This window comes from Apteryx rowi, unplaced genomic scaffold, assembly GCF_003343035.1.
Source record: "Apteryx rowi isolate R43461 unplaced genomic scaffold, aptRow1 scaffold_176, whole genome shotgun sequence".
Taxonomy (NCBI): Eukaryota; Metazoa; Chordata; class Aves; order Apterygiformes; family Apterygidae; genus Apteryx; species Apteryx rowi.
In genome coordinates this window covers 1,441,806-1,461,515 of record NW_020448041.1, presented here as the reverse complement: position 1 = coordinate 1,461,515, position 19,710 = coordinate 1,441,806, and the positions used below count along the sequence as shown (strand labels likewise).

At 47.6% G+C, this 19,710-nt stretch overlaps 1 protein-coding gene across 1 annotated transcript in view; it reads right to left on the bottom strand.

Moving 5' to 3' along the window:
- Window positions 1–1,610: 1,610 nt before the first annotated feature.
- BLK (BLK proto-oncogene, Src family tyrosine kinase) overlaps window positions 1,611–19,710 on the bottom strand; it is a 47,464-nt gene continuing 29,364 nt past the window's right edge. The window contains exons 6-13 of the mRNA XM_026061119.1: window positions 19,280–19,383; window positions 12,203–12,352; window positions 11,550–11,702; window positions 9,993–10,172; window positions 9,349–9,425; window positions 5,563–5,713; window positions 2,778–2,909; window positions 1,611–2,425 (exon numbers count right to left, since the gene is read on the bottom strand). Coding sequence (XP_025916904.1) covers window positions 2,217–2,425; window positions 2,778–2,909; window positions 5,563–5,713; window positions 9,349–9,425; window positions 9,993–10,172; window positions 11,550–11,702; window positions 12,203–12,352; window positions 19,280–19,383 — 1,156 coding nt within the window. The 3' untranslated portion in view covers window positions 1,611–2,216. The remainder of the gene's footprint in view (window positions 2,426–2,777; window positions 2,910–5,562; window positions 5,714–9,348; window positions 9,426–9,992; window positions 10,173–11,549; window positions 11,703–12,202; window positions 12,353–19,279; window positions 19,384–19,710) is intronic.

Below are 19,710 nucleotides of genomic sequence, written 5' to 3'. Positions count from 1 at the left end.
AACATAGCTGCCAATAGCCCAGCTGTACCTACAGGTTTGTTATGAATCTTTCCACACCTTTTTCCTTCAAGACTCCTCTGCAGCAAGGAGGTGCACTGGTTAACTCTGTGCCGTGTGTTTATGAAGGTCAGATATTTTTTTCTGGCTGTAAGTGGTCATCGCTGCAGTTTCTTTCTCACAGCATCCTGTTGATCTTACACTGTGAGAAGCCCCCTCTTTAGCAGGGCTCAAAATCTGGTTCATGGAGTAGAAAATAGGGTCTTCACTTTTAACCAGATCATGTTTTGCCTGCAGTGTGATGCTAACATGGCCAGGTAGCTATCCTAGCATTAACTTAGCCCACCTTGTACCCAGGTTAAGCATGGCCTTGCCACACACTACCTGACCACTTACCAAATTTTAATTATGTTTTTAAACCTTCTGTGATTTCTATCTTTCATCTTATTCCCTTTCCACAATTTATGGAGGAAAAATCCACGGAGGGCTTATAAATAAAGATACCACTTCTGGCTCAGACAGTCCCCAATGTGCTAAACGTTGGAAGAGAGCAAAAATCCCTGAATATTTGCTCTTTTCTTAAAGTATTCCCTGGACTTCTGCTACTGCTCACTAGCAGCGAGAATACACTCTTACATGAATAGACTCTTACCTGGCAGCACTGTTCTTACAGGGAAAGTGAGATAATCTTGTCAAATCTTTGCCCTTGCAAGCACATCAGCCCAAAGGAGCACTCTGACACTGCTCCCCTCTTTCACGTTAACTCTCCACYAGGATGATTATGACCCTGTAACTTCCAGCTCTGAACAGACCAAGCAGCCTAGGAACACCCCACTCAGTGCCATAATCTGCAAAATTTGCAGCTGTGCTGGCAGGAAGCTCTCTGCAGCTGAGCCAGACTCACTGCTGGGCAACGACCAGAGGTTCACCTGGTGCCCATTCCTGTCCTCCTCATGCCCCTTTTGGTTTGCACCCTATTTCTTCATCCTTCACCCCCTGAAGGACTGGACYGTCCAGTGCAATCCGCTGCTGTCTATCAGAGACCATGCCACCACATGGGGTGGACGTCTGCCCAGATGTATGTGTCACTCATGTCCTAGTAGGCAGCAAAAGAGCATTTGAACCCTCCTGGTACCAGCAGAGCTGGGAATGGAGAGGCCCCACCACGGTGCTGGCAGCATCCTCTGAGGCTGAGTCAGTGCTTGCTGCAGGAGGGGAGCAGCCACAGGGAGTTTCTGCAGCCAAGGGCTCAGCAAAGCAGGGAGGATGAGGTTTTGGGGATGTTTTAGGGTTTTTTTTTTTTTTTTAATTCTTTTTTTTCCCCCTGCCAGCTGCCTCCCTCTCTGGATGGGCAGCAGGAAGCAGGAGCCCTCCCAAGATTCGCGAGGAAGGAGGGACATCTCGTGGCCACACCAAGAAACATCTCTCTTGGCTTCTGGATCGCATGTGCTGGCCTGTCCGGACGCACCTCGGGCACCCCCCAACGACCACCCCCAGCACCGTCCTCTGCAACCTGGGGGCCTTTCCTCCTCCATGAGCTGGAGGCAGAGAGGCAATGGAAGGTGCTCTTTTTGCCATGACACCCCCAAAAAAGAAGCAGCATTTGGCCTTAGCCTGTTCTTTATTGTTGGCTGAGGAGGGGGACCATGGTGAGAGACTGCTCCAGAGCTTGGGGGGCTCGGCATGGTCCGGGGCGGCGTGGAGAGGACACGTTTTCACCCATGACCGTGGCGTGAAGGGGGTTGTAGTATTGCCAGCAGTGGCGTCGAAGGCAGGGGAGAGATTGTGCAGTTCCCCCCCCCCCCTTAGCACCACCCCAGCCAAGTGCCCCTCTTCCTCCGGCAGCGCCCTGCCTGCGGGCAGCCCGGGGCAGTGGGACCACAGCTGGGTGGGCGGAAGGGGCTTTTCACAAAACAGTCTGCCCTCCTTCGTGGCGACGGGCAATGACCATGATATGGGTATGGACCTTCAAGGCTGAGGGCGAAGGCGCTGTGCCAGCTCTTAGCCGTCTTTCTCGTTAGTCTCCAGGAAAACAACAGAGCTGGCAGCATCCGCCTCCCTCACGTCCCTCCTCTTCCCCATCTCCAAATGCACTGTGTGGCAGCAYGCAAGATAAAGGGAAGGGCTGGAAAAGAGCCATTGCTGGCCGGAGACAAGATGAGCCGTGCGGGCTGGTGGCTTTCCTCCAGCTCGGTCCCCAGCTGCTGGTGGGACCTCGGTTACAGCTGAGGCTCTGGCTCGTACTGCTTCTCCGTGGCAGTGTAAAAGTCTTCAAGGACTGACTGAAGGTATTCGAAGGTGGGGCGCTCCTCAGGCCTGTTTCGCCAGCATTTCAGGATGATGTTGTAGAGTTCGCCGGGGCACATGTCCGGGCAGGGCATGCGGTAGCCCCGCTCCAGGTTGCGAATCACCTCAGGGTTGGTCATCCCTAGGGAGAAAGACAGCCCCGCAGGAGTTATTCGGTGCCACGGGGATGATGCTCGGCTCATATCCAGCCCTGTGACAGGGCCAGTCTGGGACCGTGGTGCYGGTCAGCAAGCGGACATGGTCCCTTCTGCAGGGTTGGGCTCCCCCCGACCTCCCTCCATGGCTTTCACCTGGCTCAGGTATGTCTAAGGTTCAYGGGAGCCTGGGAGAGGAAATCCTGCATGAAGAGGTAGGGGCATGTCTCTGGACACAGGGGTATGTGTGTCCACACGCATATGCCCATCCAAGYGTAAAGCAGCATTAGATGCTTTGAAGCTCATCTGTGCTCAGCCCGAATTTGCAGTGCACCGTACCTGGATATGGGATCCTGCCGTAGGTTACGATCTCTGTCAGAAGGATACCGAAAGACCACACGTCGGATTTGATCGTGAAAACTCCAAAGTTAATGGCTTCCGGTGCTGTCCACTTAATAGGGAATTTGGCTCCTGTCAGGAGAAAGAAAAGGGAAATAGGACATTCAGGTGGAGCATCTTCCTGCATTCCTACTAGCAAATGGTTGCCCAAAAACTGAGCSCTGTTGACTGCATCACGGGGCTGTGACAGGAATAATTGAAGGTACTGTGGAGTTATGGGGATAAAGTTAAACTTTCAAGCTAAAGCACTTCCACAGCTGAGAAGAAGGTAATCATTGCCTGCCTCCTGCTTTCTTTGAAAGGTCTCTTCTGCTTGGCATCTCTGTGCCCCTCTTGGATCTTTTTCTAGTGCAATCAAAGCTATTTCATCTTAAAAGACTCCTTCACATGCAAATGCTTATAAAAATACATAGATAATGACATGAAGAGGCCAAATAAGGAAAAAAAAAATGATTGCACTAGGAAATACCCATATTTCACGATAATACCCTTGATAATACCCATATTAGAAAAAAATTCTAGGCAAACTGTTTTACTGATAAAGTTGCAGAAATCAGCAGACTTGTACCACCTTTGCATCTCTTACATATTTTGCAATAGGATCTCAGGAATGGAGCCCAGGAACTGGAGTCCCGATGGCCAACTGGTGCGATGCACCCTGAGGGAGCAGTGCTGGAGCCGAGCAGCGTCTGCTGCAGCCACTTAGTGCATGAAGCAGGAGCAGCTACTCGTTAGAGACATGTCGCACCTCCAGTGTTAACCTGCTGTGAGTAGCCAGTGGGTTTCTCTAGCCCAGCATATGTGTCTGTGCTATTTGAAGTAAATGCCTAGGATAGCTCTATTAGAAGCCAGCAATGGTAAGATTTTATTCTTTGTAAAAATCATCCACTGTATGGGTGGCTGTATTTAGCAAACGTGCACAAAAAAGTGCAGACAGATATAAATTCACTGCTTCTTACAGATGTATACATAAATTGAAAAAAAAAGTCCTATTTTGTCCACCAAGATCTTGTTTCACACACTGCAGACAGCAATGACCGTAAAATTTCAATTTAAGTTTTGGTAAGGTTAAAAAAAAAAAAATCTTGATATGTAGGAACTGATTGTGTTAAAGACTGCAGCAAAACAACATTTTTATTTGTATATCATCTCCTTGCAGTACTGATAGTCCAAATGCAACACCTGAACTAAATGCCTTTGTTTTTGCATGTCATACTTTTGACAAGTAGACAGATGAGGTTAGGAAATGTAATCTATTAAGTCAAAATTGTTCAAAGTAGATAAGGTGCAGTTGTTATTTAAGATTAAAACTATCTGGACAAGTGCTAATAGGAACTATACTCCACTGGAAATGTAGATTTTCTGAGTATGTTAAAAAATTATAATGATTTCACCAAAACTACTCTAAGGATAAAAACTCCCTAAACTAGTTCCAGCAATTTCAAAATATCCCTTTATGACATTTCACAAATGATATTTGAGATTTTTTTTCCATTTTGAAATAATTTTACATGTTGGAATGGGCACATTTTGTATCATAAAGTATTTTGCGAACAGCAAATTGAAATGGATGTTTTTGATCTTGTAAGAAAAAAAAAATCTATTCAATTTCCTTTCCCCCAAAATGTTCCTTATGGGAAATTTCAGCATTAGAAGTCTTCATCCCACCTCTAGAGGAAGGCCGATTTCCAAAGATTGAAAAATTTTTGGTAAGAGCCTCTTATACTATACTTAATTGTTTTATTTCAGTCATTTCTGCTCATTTCTCTGATCCTGTATAAAGGATCTTAGCAATTTGAATGACACTTTCTCATAACTGACCTCTAAATACAGGAAAAAAATTGTTGCTGGAAGAATTTGACTTAACCCTGTTGTCAAACGGCTGTAAACGGATGTCTGCGTCAAGCAAAACAGCTCAGTGTGACATCTCCCGGCCACACTGTCTTGTCCTTCACCAGTTCAGAGATTAAACCAGCAGCCCCAGCAAAGGGGTTGGCTTTGCAGGTGGAGTCATAAGGACATTTCACATTAACGAGTGGGAAGTTGGTTTTTGCATTCTATTTTAAATATATTCCAGGTACACTGTTCCCATCAGAGACACCTGCCCAACTCCAAACACAGACCCATGTTGTATAAGTTGCCTCTCAGTTATTGAAGGGACGGATCTGCTCTGGGCTCAGCTTGCCCGGGATGTCTGGAGTCTGCCTGTCGCCTTAGATCTGCGGTTCCAGCTCCCTCTGCAGCCCCGAGGTGCTTGGTGACTTAATTACACTGCTATTTCCTTCCCTTCAGACTGACTCACTATTAGCACGCAAGCACGGGCARAGGGCTGCTTTAGTAGTGATCAAATATCTCCAGTAACAGAACCCGAGCTTCAGCAGGACTCCCCCAAACAGCACCAAAAAGACTTATTTTTTCCATCTCCCTCCGCAAACCTCAGCGTCTCTATCACGTCCCCAGGGTCTGCTGCCTCCCCTGGGATGCCCCGGTCAGCTCCCTCGCTTGCTCTGCCTGCTGCCTGGGTGCTGGCGCCAGCAGAAATGGAGGCTCTGCTCTCATGCCGCCGACCACAGTGCCCCATGCTCATGTCCCGGCAGGCATCTCCTAGCCCAGCCTGTGGATGCCGGGTATCTCGGCATGTGTCCGTGCAGCAGGAGGGTTGCAGATAAGGGGAAGTCCAGCCAAGGGGCTGCATCGGTGAGGCAATGCTGGGAACAGCACCCACCTTCTTGCGCCAAGTATTCGTTCTCGATGATCCGGGCCAGGCCAAAATCAGCAATTTTGCAGCAGAGCGTCTCTGAGACGAGGATGTTGGCGGCTCTCAGGTCACGGTGGATGGAGTTCATCCGCTCAATGTACGCCATTCCTTCTGCCACCTGGGGGAGGAGGAAGGGTCCTGTCTTAATCCATTTACTTTCCCATGACAAAATGTTGGTCTGGCTGCATCCTATCCATCTTGACAAACACGCATGTATAAACAATGTGTGTAGGGTTTCCAGCATGTGTATGGGCCTCCATACATGCTCCATGGATGGTTGGTTAGATAGATAGATAGACGGATAGATAGATAGATAGATAGATAGACAGACAGACAGATAGATACTGGCCATGTATGTCTACATGTGTGCAGCTCTACCAACATGCACTCTGCCTCTAAAAGCTTTAAACAGTGAGGTCAAGCAGAACAGAAGCATTACTCTCTGTTTTGCTCAGAAGTTACGGCTTTGAAACACGTCTGTAGTGAGATGCAGAAAGTTGAAGCAAACCTGAACCCACATCACTGGATTCCCAGTTTCTGCCACAAGAGTCTCCCCTGTAGTTGGGATTTTAATCCTAAACATTGCAGATTAAATATATGCATTAAAAAAGAAAAAAGCTCAAGGAGCTCACCAGTCCCTCAGCCACAGTAGAAAACTTCAGATCTRAGACAATTAGATGTTCTTCCACAGCCTCCTGAGTCTTTATAGCTGGTCTGCTTTGGGGTGGGCAGGAGGTCCCTGGATGTCCCTCTATAAATAAAACTAAAACCGGTGCTTGCTCTCCTTGTGCTGGATTCTGCCTAGGACCCAGGACACAAYGTAGTTCCCCTCTGATAGCTATGTGAAGCAAAAAAGCAGAAAACCCAGGCATCCATTGGAATATGACTGGAATAGATGGCACACCCCTGGGCAAATCCCTTATCCTGGGCACTCGCTGCCTTCTTCAGCCATTGCCAGTACAGACTGCTGCTTTGCAGAGCATTTACTTTTGGAGGGATTTACTTTTCTTCTTTCTTGGACTCTCTCTGTGTCTAGCATCTTGGAGCAAGGAGCAACACTGGGAAGGCATCTAGCACGTAACGAGCCCCTATAAATGATGGCAATGATCTTTTATTGCTAGGTGCTGAGGGATTTAGCAGAGGGGGACTGAACAGTTTCTGCATCAGTCGAGCCTCAAATTTGGGATAGGCTTTTATCAGAGGCTGAGTGGATACATGCAGCCCCTGCTAATAATGGTTAGCACCTATTTAAGCTTTCATGGGCCTGCGGGTGAAGGTAAAGCAATTTTCCACTCCATACAGATTCACATCAGCATCTTTGCTTGCATGTGGTTTTAAACAGGATACTAACACATACTTTCCAACTCTGCAATTCTAACCTGTGTCAACACCCATTCAGTGCAAGTGCTGTTTGTTGCAGTGGAAAATGGAAGAATTGATGTCATTTCCTGTCCTGATGTTAATGAGATAGTACCCAGCAAGGGGTTCATTTCAGCCCAGAGTGCATTCGAGCGTGTGCCCTCAAAAATGACCACAGGATCAAGTGCATCAGCTCAGAGCTTTCTAATTTTAACTCCTGCGGATGCTATTGAATCCAAAATTGTGCTCTAGAGGGCTGGGCTACTTTTGGGCCATGGTGTCATCAAGACACCACAAACACCCAGATTGTGAAATAGCTCAAGAGACTTCCCTCCTCCTCCTCCGAGAGATATCGAGTGATTTTTTTGAATCTTGCTGCTGTGAGGAGGTTGGTGATGGAGGTGGGAGGGGAGTGACGAAAGCTGGCCTTCAAACTGACACCYGTGTCTCCATGGGTTTTGAGGGATGGGCATAAAGCTGCTTCTTACCCTGCTCATTGCAAATAGCTTGTGTGGAGCTATTACATGGCTGGGGTGTGGGGGTTAACAGGAGCCCACGGTGACATCCACACACACTTACTGAACCCAAATTACTGAGGGGGACTGTTCGACCTGCTCTGCACCGCTGTAATGGARCAGCTTCTGGCCAGCTTGAGTCATGTGGTCACATTCAAGGCTTGAACTCTGAACTCAGGGAGGAGGTTCGGGTGCATGGCTCTGAAGGATGCCCTGGGACAGGTCTCTCCCGTGCGCCGCAGCCCCGATTTGGCTCCTGCAGCCAGTTTATGGTCAAACCTACATAACCCTGTTCCCTAGGGCAGGCAGGACCATTGCCCTCTCTCCAAATGCTTGCATGCACCTGCCTGGAGATACTTCCTTATTCCAAGTGCTCAGAGCAAGTTATAAGCTGTGTGTTAAATAAATGTACTAGGACTTGTAGCTTCTGCTGTCTRTTCCTCAAATCTGGATGCAACATTGGTCAATAGCTTTGCTACAGAGCTTTTTGGGTCACCCCTGTGGCTTCAGCTGAGTTCAGATTGCTCTGGCTTTGGTGTTTTCTTATTCTGTAACAATATATCAGTCCACATTCTCTGGATTAACTCTCTTCTGCAAGCCCAAGGGTTCCGCAACATAGATGAATTTGGACCCTTCTGCTTATCATCAGGAACTTAAAACAAACCAGGAGCTATTTTTTTCAGGAGAATGAAATAACAAAAGAATGAAAAAGAAAGAATGAATGAAAGAATGAAAACAAAAAAAAGAAAGAAGTGAACAAGAAAAGAAGGATTTTAAACAGGGAGCATTTGGCTCTATAACCAATCACAGACAGCAAAGGTAAAACTGCAGATAGGGAAGTTTTATCAGTAATGAAGAGGAAAAGTACTGTAATATGCTCCTCTACATCATTCATGGGGATGAAAATAAAAATAACTGATTTAAGGCATTTAAATGTTTTGCGAACAAGAAGCAAAATTTTTCACTATCATACAACATTTGCTGAAACGTTAAGATTCCCCACTCTTTAAAACTCATTTTAAAATAACTTTGTATGATGGCAGAAATCAACTTTACACAGCATTTGCTTGGGCTGGCTTTGTCCCAGAGAAGCTGGGTGGTCTTGTGGGTAAATTCCAGACCTGCACCTCAAGACAGCTGTACTCAGCCGTGACACTGACCCTGCATGGCTTTTTTTTCGACGTTTCCAAAATTAGCTTAACTCTGCTCAGGGGTGAGTTAAACTCTGGCAACAGCTGTGTAGGACCAGAGTGGAGGGATTTTGCCAGTCTCATCCTTCATGCATAACTTGTTGCCCAGACGCTGCCACTCTGGGTCGCAGTTTCCCCAGCTTTGACCTTTTTGAGTTCAGATGCCCTGCTGGATCAAAAAGATATGGTACAGCTACAACTATTAACATTTATTGCCTGGGGAGGCTTTGAGGGAAGCAACCCTACTAAGGCAAAAGTTTGTTCTCGTAAGGAGCAATATTTCCAAATTTGGCAGCAAGAGCATCCTTTGTGCCTAGTCATCAGAAGGGAAGACCTGCTGAAAGCCAGCACGTCTCCACATCGAAAGTCTTTTTGTTGAGATTTCTCTTCCTTTTGGTAACAAGAGAAACAAACTTATTTCCTGCTCAGTAAGACAGAAAAAAAAAAAAACAACCCTCCAGCACTTCACTAAGTTCCTCAGAGGGTTATCCTAAAGAAGGAAGAGCAATGCTGAGCTGACATGCATATCAGCATGAGTGCTGAGGGAGAAATCCTTAGACAGCACACCAGGAGGTGCTGTTTTTCTCCATGGAATCGATACTCTGACACACACTTTAAACTTGCAAGAATTTCGCTGGGATAATAACAAATCACACCTCAAGTCCATTTCCCAGAGTCTGTTCACTAACCTGAGCAGACATATCAATAAGTTTTGGGAGAGTCAGCTGGCTTCCTTCGTCTGTCTTCAAGTATTCCAGCAAACATCCTGCAAAAGAGGAGAGACTGTTGTGACTCTTCTGAATAATTGTATGACTTTACTTTCCCTGGTCCTTCACTGAATATAAGCAAAAAATCTACCTGCAGCCTAGACAAAAACCCCAAAAAACAACAGTAACTGTCCCTTGGAGCATCTTGTATTAGGAAAGTTCCCAAATGCAGTCAATTTCCCCCTTCCACCCCCCACTCTCCAGAGCTTTTGCAAAATCCTGGGCATTTTTCACTCAAAGCCTCATAGGCTTGAGAGGCCAAAGAAAGGACAATTTCACCATGAAAGGAGTAAAAATCTGAAACAAGCTTCCAGCAGGAGCCGTGGAGCTCTTCAAACGGATCATCATCATTTTGTGAAGGGGCTTATGAAGTGTGAGACCACAAGAGGCGGGATTTGGTGATCCAGGAAATCCTTTCCAGTGCTGAAAACAACCTTTTAGATCACTTAATCCTCCTCCTTACAGATCTGAGATAATTCTCTCCACATTATGCATGACAGTACCAGTCAGCTCATTGACCTGCTTTTGCAGAAACCCCAACCAAAAAGCTCCATGAGGCTCCTTACCGTTGGCCATGTACTCTGTGACAATGTAGATTGGCTGTTTGGTGACTACTGCGTATAGCCGGACCAGTTTGTTATGCTGGAGCCTCTTCATCAGGTTTGCCTCTGCCAAAAAGGCATCAGGATCCATGCTGCCCTCCTTCATGGTCTTCACAGCCACCTTGGTGTTGTTCTTGTAGTAGCCTGCAGGGAGATAATGATGCCCTGAGGAATTTTGACCTCTCTACAGGCTCTCTTGGGCTGTGCAATGAGGAACACAAGAGCCAGCAGATTAAGGAGCAGGAAACCAGAGCAAGAAAGTAGAAGAAAGTGCCGGGGAACAGGGCAGGGATGTTTTCATCATTGCTTCYAACAGGTCTCAGAGGTGTCTTGAGGGACCTGTGCTTCTGGGAGCGGGGAAAGTTTCCCCATGCATGTTGCCGTCTAGCTCAGCAGGGCTGGAGACCAAGACACTAAGGGGATTTGGCTGGTTGCTTTCCCCTGCTGTGTGTGGGTAGGGGAAGAAAGCGATCTTTGTGGATCCTGTTTCAGAGCAGCTGATGAGAAAGGCTCAGAGATCAACGGTTTTTAATCTCCCAGCAAGAAGCGAGTGCTAATTCTGAGTGCCAGTGAGCTCCTAGCAACAAGCAGGGATGAGAGGAGAAAGAAGAGATATGGCACAGATGCCAATCAATGTGGGTTCACAAGGAGTCGCCGCTGCTCCAGGTGAAGGAGGCCTGTGCAGTGCATCTATCCTGACTCAGTCCTCCCAGCCTTGTAGGACTCTTCCTATGGGAAATCCCCGGGGCCTTCCACCGGCTGAGGTTTGAAATAATCTGAATGCTGGAGCACCCACCCGCTTTCTGGGCAGGGAGAGCCCTCCGAGCTGAAGGGACCCTCATTCTCAGGCAGTGATTTCATCATATAGAGCCAACACTTTTCTTTACGTCCCTATGTCTCTCTCTATCTTGGCCCTCTGCCCACCACTGTGTACCAGATCCCCCAGTCAGGACTTTGCAGTCAGGAGGTAGACTCAGTCTGGTTCTGTCTACCATCTAAATTCCCAAGGCAACAAGCAACCACAAAAAGTATGGGAAAAGAAGTTGAGCATGTCCCACTTCCTCTTCCACCGACCAGCAATGTGCAGGGACACATAAGCGATGCAGGGCTGGGTTAGTGGGGCAGACTCTGCAGTGGGGCAGAGTCCCAGGGAAGCAGAGAAGGTGGGGCAGTGTCACCTGGGTACCCTGCTGTGTGCAATTTAGGATCTCACGTTCACACCCAGGACCCCTGGGCAGAAATATGAGAGCATGCCATGGAAAGTAAGTATGCAGCTTCTCTGACACCCCTTGCAGGTATCTAGCCTATGAAACTCATGTTGAATCATTGGTCTGTACAAGCACAACCTGTCTGACCCTTCCCAAGTGCAGAACATCTAGTGCTGCTACTGCATGCGTACCCACAAAGCATGTTTTCATAGTTCAGGATTCCCAGACCCAGGTAAGTCCTGTCTTAGAGAAAGAAGATTTTCCATCTCAAGGTTATGTGTTTCTTTTCTGGAATGGAGTGCCTTGTACTTACCCATCCACACTTCCCCAAACTGCCCGCAGCCAAGCTTCTTCACAAGTTTCAGAGACTCCCGTGGGATCTCCCATTCGTCCTGTGCCCAGGGTCTCTGGGGAACCAGAGATATGCAGGGAGCTGTGAGCCTCTGACACAAGCCATCAACCTTCTCTGTGTGGGGAGAAAGCACAGGGCAGTTCAGTAGGATGGACCGACCCTTCAGCCCCACATCTAGCCTGCTCTTCCATCCGCATGCTGGGAAAATCTTAACCCATGGGATACCTCTACAGTCACACCCCAGCTGTTTCAGTCACAGCGATCAAGGCACCCAGAATGGTCCCGTTGCAAGGAAAAAGCCCAAGGAGAGCCAGGTAAGAGCAAATTCCCCTGCCCAGCCTGTCCAAACCCTGCCTCCTGCATATCCCTTTAGCATTCACTCCTTTCTTTGTCTGCTGGAGGAACTCCCTGGCTATATGACTGTGGGCAGAGCTTGCCCTCACAGTGCCCGAGGAGGAAGGATCAGACTTGGGTGCCCAAGTTCATCTTGGAAAAGGACACCTTGCCCTTGAGTGTGGATGGAGCGATGGTGGGTGACTGGTGACCTGTGGGCCCTGCCCACACATCCATCTTCTGCTAGGAGACAGACCCACTAGGGAACGCAAGCAACTTACGGCTGTAATGATGGATTAGCTGTGGCAGGCTGGAGAAAGCAGTCCTGGGGGAGATGTAATACCCCCCGCCATCTAAGGTGCGGATCCTGTAGTGTTTGATGATGTCCCCATGAGCAGTGTCGCTGTCCCTCACAGACAAAGAATAGGCACCTGGATAAAGAGCAGAAGAAGGAACTGTGAGGACAAGCAATGCCTGACACAGGAACCAGCTACCTCCTCTTTCCTCTGCAGACTGCAACTGCAGTGGATCCCCACAGGTCCCCCCTCCCAGCTCCTGCTGAGACCTCCTCAGGGCAAGTCCTGCCAGGCTACAAACTTCCTTCTCTCTGAGTCAGATGGAGGGATGAAGGTTCACCAGAGCCTAGCTGGGCCTTTTAGGGCTTCATTGAGTAAGGCCTGCCTATGCGACAGCTAGCAGCCCCAAAGGAACAATACGGCAATCCGAACATCATTAGTGCATGTCCATCCAGAACAATCAGACTCTCTTAAGGTCATTAAGGTCCTATGCCGCAGCTCCAGGTCTCCCAACTGAGCTTTCTCACCCCTGACAACCCATCAAGACGAAACAAGTGACTGCAGTCTCGCCAGTCTGCAGGTACGCAGGACTGACGATGAGTTGAACCACCCAACCAGAATGACCAGAACTTCAGTTAGGGGAAGAGAGAAGGTCAAGAGGTGTGTGTCCCTTCTCAGCAAAATCCAGAGACCACATGTCCCTGTTGACCCTTACAGTCCTTGTGCCAAAGTCAATGGTTCAGCTGTCGTAGGCCTCTCTTTTACCATGAGTTTGCACTGAGGGTAATGAATAGGCGTTCAGGAGATTTGTCTTGTTCAGCTGTAAGTTTGTGGCTATGGGTAAGCCATAATTCACGAAGAGATTTAGGTGCCTTTTCATTTCGAGAGCTACTTAAAGATCTGCCACTCTGTTCTGCTTTTCTCTCCTTACAGTCGGTTTTAATGCGAACCATGGGCTTTTGCACACAAAAACAGCACTAGATGTTGCTACAGCACAGCAACTTCAAGCCTATTTCACTGTAAATTTCAATACAGATTCACAATGTTTTTTTCCCTTTGTCTGGATCATATTTCCGGAGTGAGCTGTTGTAAGCCTGCTGGGTTGTTCAAAGTCTAATATGTCACCTGGACTGATAGGCTGCTCTTCTACTGTTTGAAAAGGGAAGGCTATATATGTTAAAAAATCTGTATCTGTCATGTAGGATCATAAGCAGAAGCATTCCACGATGACTGTGAAACCTTAATGCTTCATACAAGGGGAAAGTTTACTAATGTATAATGCTCACTGACTGGCATTTCTCCATCACAACACCAATTCTCACTGCAGTTTCCTACATTGACTGGAAATCATTCCTTGTTCTGACTGCATTTTTAAAAAGTAACAGAAGAAAAAGACCTCCGTGGACGTTTGCTCTGCTGCAGTGATTACAAAATCCTTACAAGTAGGATTTGGGAGATTTTTTCCAAGTGCAGGCAGTCATTTGGAGGTGACTCTTTTTCTGGGGAGACCAGACTCTGAGATTCAGTGGCCTAATTTTCACAGAAGACAGAGCATCTGCCAGTTCAGCTGTGGAGCCAGACAACCCCAAGACTGAAAGCACACAGCTTTAGTACGGTGAGGTCCCTATGAACGGAGAGAGGTTGCTCTTCTGAAACACTTTCCTTCACCACGAGTGTGGTTTCATGGCCTGAGGGAGGCAAGATTCAGACATGAGAATCCCTTTTGGTAAATCACCCATGTAGCCAAACCTCTGAAAAGCAGCGCTGCAGGGTCTTTAGCAGGGCAACAAAAACTCCGGGGAAGAGCAGAGGAATGGCCCACTTTTACAGTYCATGTCTCAGCTAAGGGTGATTTCTCCAGGGAACAATCTTTGGACCCCAGCCAGTGCAAAGGGTGCTGCTAGGACTTGTGTCTGCACTGCTCAGTATTAGTCCTGCCAGAGCAGATCAGCCACATTCATGCTGCGTAGCACTTGGCCCTAGACCTCCGCTGGTACCTGTGTGGCCCAAAAGTGCAATTACTATTATTATTACTATTATTATTGTGATTGTTGCTGTTGATTATGTTATTATTTTAATTTCAAAGTGCTTGAAATAATGCGCAGGCCTGGGTATAGCCCATTAGAGTTGGGCTTGTGTTGCATGAAACCAAAGAGGTGCCTTACATGACCCGGGATGTGGCATAGGGTATGTGTGGGTATTTGAGAATGCAAGGACTGCTAGAGGAGTATATAGGATGAAGGAGCTAAACTTGGTGTGAACTCAGCTGTACTGATGATTGACAGCATTGCAGAAGGGAGCCCAGGAATTAAGGATTAACACATGCGCAAATGTGTGATTGGAGGTCGAGAGTTATCAGAGAAGAAGGGAACTGATCTATTTGTTAGCGTAGCTGCACCCAAAATGTCTCCTCTCCAGCAGGACCTGCTCTCCAAATCCCACTGACTCGTTAAACCCTCTTGCATCTCTCAAACCAATGACACACAGCACGCAGCAGTGTCAGGGGCTCCCAGCACCCTCCAGGCCGATCTATCAGCTGCCTATTACCAGTGTTAATATTTATCCTGTCACTAGAGGTAACAGCTGTATTTCACCCCATGCCAAGGTTGTTTGCTGGAGTTAGTGTCGTAGAGCTTTCCCCATCATTCACTGTGGTCGAAGGGCTCCCCTGGGAGTGCAGCGGAAAGGCAAAGCACCAGGGCTGGAAAGCGTCAGCTCTCTCTTCCCTCAACGACAACAGCAAGTGAATAAAATTAAGTGGAGCCAGACAGATGGCAGGACTCCTGCTTTCCCCCGACAACGGCCAGGATGCCCCAGGAGTCCTTCCTCCTTAGTCACAAAGGACATGYGCCTGCCCTCAGGCAGACGCTCCATCCCAGCACAGCCCCAGGCAAACACGCGTGCAGGCCCACACCAGCACGCAACACCACAAAGCGGTGTGGGCACAACCGAATCTTGCCCTGGGCAGCTCTGGGTCTCAGACCCACCTGTCCTGCAGCTCACTGGATCCTCACCCCATCCTTCACAGGTCTCTCAGCTTCTTTCCATTCAAAAGACAAAAACTGGGGAAGACCTCCAGAAGGTACAGTGGGTGAGATTCAGCTCCAGATTCACGTACCTAGGGCTGATTCAATCACCTAAACATGGATTTTTTGGTACCACTCAAGATACTCAGGGACATCCACACGGGTCTGGCAGGTATAATGTGAACCCACACCTTCTGGTGGAGCTCCTGGAGCCAAGCAGGACACCCTGGGGCACCTCATATGACTTTAAGATGTCCAGGTTTTGGCAACCAAATCAAGCCCCATTGCCTACAATGAGATCTCAGACACCTCCCATGTGTGCAGATATCTACATTTTGATTTCTATGTGTCAGATTGAGTCCCGTTTTCATATTACATATGTGCGATCCTTTATCTCTAAAGGCCTCATGGGGCTCTTAACTCCTTACCATTTGTATGGAGTGTCAGATGGTACCAAGTGCTGTTTTTCTGATAAAGATAACTCCTTTGTACCCTGTGTCCCCTTCTGCAGAGAATGAAATCCTGCACACTCCAATACCGAGCTGAAGCTCTGTGATATGGGTGATGCTATCATCCAGCATCTACTGCCTCCCTGGCTTGGGGTGAGAAACCCAAGAGTTCAACTGGATACTGCGGCTGAACTCTGCAAGGGCCCTCCCGCCGGGAGCACAGACACAGCAGTCTTACTGCTCGCCAGGAGTTCGTGACTCGGCACAGCTGCGCGACTGTGTTCCCGCAGGCTTCAGAATACTACTGCTTCGGGGGAAGATTTGTTTATTTCCCGCAGCTTCAGTAAGGCTAGCTCTCTGCCGATGACTTCAGTGCTGATCTGATTCCCACACTCTCCTAACAAGGAGCCCATCTTCCTGGGATGTTAAATGTGCCTTTCGTGGCCTCTGCAAAATGCTGACTCAAAGAAAAGCCCCCAGGTTTGCAGAACTTTAGTATCTTTAACCACAAGCAAAATGAGACACCTGCAATRCCTAGGGTGGACTGTGACAAGGTAGTGCAATTATGCAGGGTGCAGAATGCCTCCTGCTGTGGCTGAGTCCAATATGAGACAACTACCCTCCACAGCATGCAGCTAATGGGGCGATTGCCCTAGCTCAACTCCGTGCTTGCCCATGAAGGTCAAATGTTGTTGGCGATGTGCTAGGTSAATGAAGATATACAATGGCAAGGAGAAAATCAAGAAGAACCTCTGGGGTTCAAAGGGCAGGGTTAGTTCCATGGCACTGCTCTGGACATCTTTTTGTGGGTCACACTGCTTTATGTTGGCAAATGCAGCTTCACAGCACCTTTGGAGGTGCGAGGTTTTTTCTTTTCCTGTTTTCTTTACAGAGTAGGAAACTGTGGTTGAGATAGATCAAATGGTGTAACTGTGGCCATTCAGGAAGTCTAAGGCACAGCCAGTACACGAATAGAAGCTGAATTCATAGAATGATTCAGAGAAAGACTAGGTGTTTGAAGGAACAACAGCATATTTTGAGACAGAATATTGAATATCAAAAAAGGCAGAGATGAGACTCACTTTTCAGAGCAGAAGCTGATTTCTGACCCTTTGGGATTAAGAGGGGACTTTCACAGAAGTGGAATATACTACAGCTGCTAGTGCAGAATATCACACGCTTCCTGCTAAGTCTAATTCTAGCCAGCAAAGACAAGACACTGGAGACCAGGTCTAGCCTGGCTATTCCTCTTTGAATCTCAGGACCCCACCTCTGTCCAAGCCCCATGCAATCTGGACTAACCCACACTCCAGAGAATTACAGCCTTTGAGGGAATAATTTCATTTTGTGTTTGCAGCTCATGGCAAGCGGAAACAAAGGACAATTGTCCTGAGCAAGTGTAGGAAAAGGTCTGATTGCTGCCATGAYGGGCATCCAGAGATACCACAAAGACTAAGAGCATGCGTGGACAGAGGGCCTCTCCCCTTGCCAGCCCTTCGGTTGCAACACATGAGTGTCTGCCGGCCTTGTGAACAGCACATTAACTGTCGCCTGTTCCCCCCAGGTGCAATTCACCATTTTGGACCATGACAGGCACCTGGTCAAATATCCCAGCAAACAAAGGAGAGAGCACGAAAGGGATAAATGGAAGAGGAGAATGCAGTGACTAGTCCAAGTTTGACTATTTCAAAGGCACCACGAAGACAGTGGGGGAAACAATATTCAAGCAACCAAATGACTCACAAAGGGGCAATGCTAAAAACAAATTCTTCAGAGTTTCCTGGCTTGAATGCTCCAAAATTCCGAAAACTGCAAATCTGCATAGAAAGCAGCCCTCCTAGTTGCCCTCACTTTAGCAGGGACATGCAGAGGTGAAACCAGGGGTGGAGCAGGGAGGGAAGTTAAAAGTCTAGGTAAAAGTAGGCTGCTGTAATGTTAACCCAACACTCCTGCCTGATGGCTGGAGGGASAGAGCTACAGGAAGGGGAACATCTTGTTGCCCCACTTAGCACACTAGATATCACGTCTGTTCGAGAGCAGCACTTCAGTGTGMCTCTACGTGTGCGGTGAGATCCTGTCATTGGGGATGGCTGCAAGGTCGGGTCGGCCGTACAGCCAGGGCTCTGTGCAGCCAGRCTGCCTCTCTCTGAGTAAACTGCACAATGCCAGAGCCTGCTCTCTGAGGTCACATCCATGTGATGAAACTCTCTTACCYTCCGAAACAGGGTGGCTGCATTCAGTTTGACTGTTGGGAATGGTGCCTGGTTCATGCCAGGATCAAACCCGCACAGAGACTGAACGGACGACCCAGCTGCATCATCCAGGTTCTGGCACTATTTCACTTACTAGTAAGGATGTAGCCATGGAGGAAGAGGCAGATACTGCCTTGGTGAGCACCCAGGTGAATGGGAGAAAAGAGATAACAGACACGAAGAAGAAGCTACCATAGGCAAGAACTGATTGTRAAATGGAGGACTCTGTCTATCTGCTCCCACTTTTACTGYTTGGCCAGGCCCTTGTGGAAGCATTTGGGAARTGAATCAAGGAAAAGAAGATCCCATGTTACTTCAGAGGGATGCTCCAAGTCTCTACTGATCTGCATTAGGAAGAACCAGACCAGCTTTCCCCATATGGTGARGAAGAACTCCTGTATATGTTTCACAAAGGCAAAACCAAAGTGCAGTAAGAGTAAAGTACTTTCCTGAACTGCTATAAGGAATTGGTTCAGAGCAAATCGAGGGAACCATCATCAGCACCATGCTGTAAGCACAGCTRCTGGTCTGGAAGATGCAAGGAGAGCAAAGTAGGGAAGAACCAAAGCAAAATCCCCATGGGACAATTTAAACCAACTTCCAGACTGTCTACAAATTAACAGAACAGAACAAAGAAGTTGCAGTTATATAGTTATTAAGTACTATGGTTAACAACTATATCCACTGCCTAAAAGAGGTGACCACAATGCTCTGCCTTTTCCGTCCTCACTGGGTCAYGTCCTCAAAAGACAGACAAGTTCATATGGAGAGAAAGTGAATGACGCCCACCTTCCCTGCTCCAGTCTCCTTCAAAAAAATCTACTTCTGCTTGCATCAACTCCCCTTGCTACAAACTGGCAGGGAACAAATATATCCTCCAGGAAAATATTCTCTCCAGAACTTTCTCCAAAATTCTGCAAGTTTCTGCTGAAAACAGGACAAATGCTTCCTCAAAAGTGCCAACAAGGACCTCCCTTTGCCAAAAAAGTAGTATYTCCTCAGGGAGAACGGGAAAAGAAAACCCATTAATCAGTGTTTTGGAAAGTCATTGCTGCTTATGTGTGTGACTGCCTCTTTGCAATGAACTATGGTGAAAGGAACCACCTTTACCACAGCCTGAACTAGAAATAAAGGTAGCAACATGAGCAAATCTTTGCTCTTGAAATCCCCAGCTCATTTCTACAGCCCTCACGAGTCTGGCAAGCATTATTTTCTCCTACCAGTTCCAGGAAGCTCCATAGAAACACTGACACAGCTGAACCCTGCAGCTCCAGTCTGAAAGGTTTTCCAAGCAGTGGCAATAATGAGAAGTTACACTCCCTCTGCAAATCTCACCTTTGCTGGTTTCACTCTCTCTGACAAGAAAAGAGCCAACTTTATTACCAGGATTCAACAGCAGCCGTTCAGCATCTTTTCTGCTCAGAGTTTTAAAATACCACCTGGGAGACAGAAAACGTAAAATCATTATTGAAAAAAAAAAAAAAGCTCTGAAAAAGAGCAAATTCTTTCCAGTTAGTTCATTTTTTTTACCATCATACTCTGAAACTGAGGGTTATTTTTATCAGCAAATAGCTTTATCTGCTGGAAAAGGCCAGTGATAGACTCTTTACAGTAGATTAACACCAGATTTTAGTCACTTTAGGCTTGTTCCACAGCCTAGCGATTGAGTCAGAGAAGACAGTAGATGGTCTGCACAGTACCGTATACGAGGGAAGTGCAAACACAGCCCCCGAGGCACTCAGGGACCCCCAGCTCCCTTGGCGAGC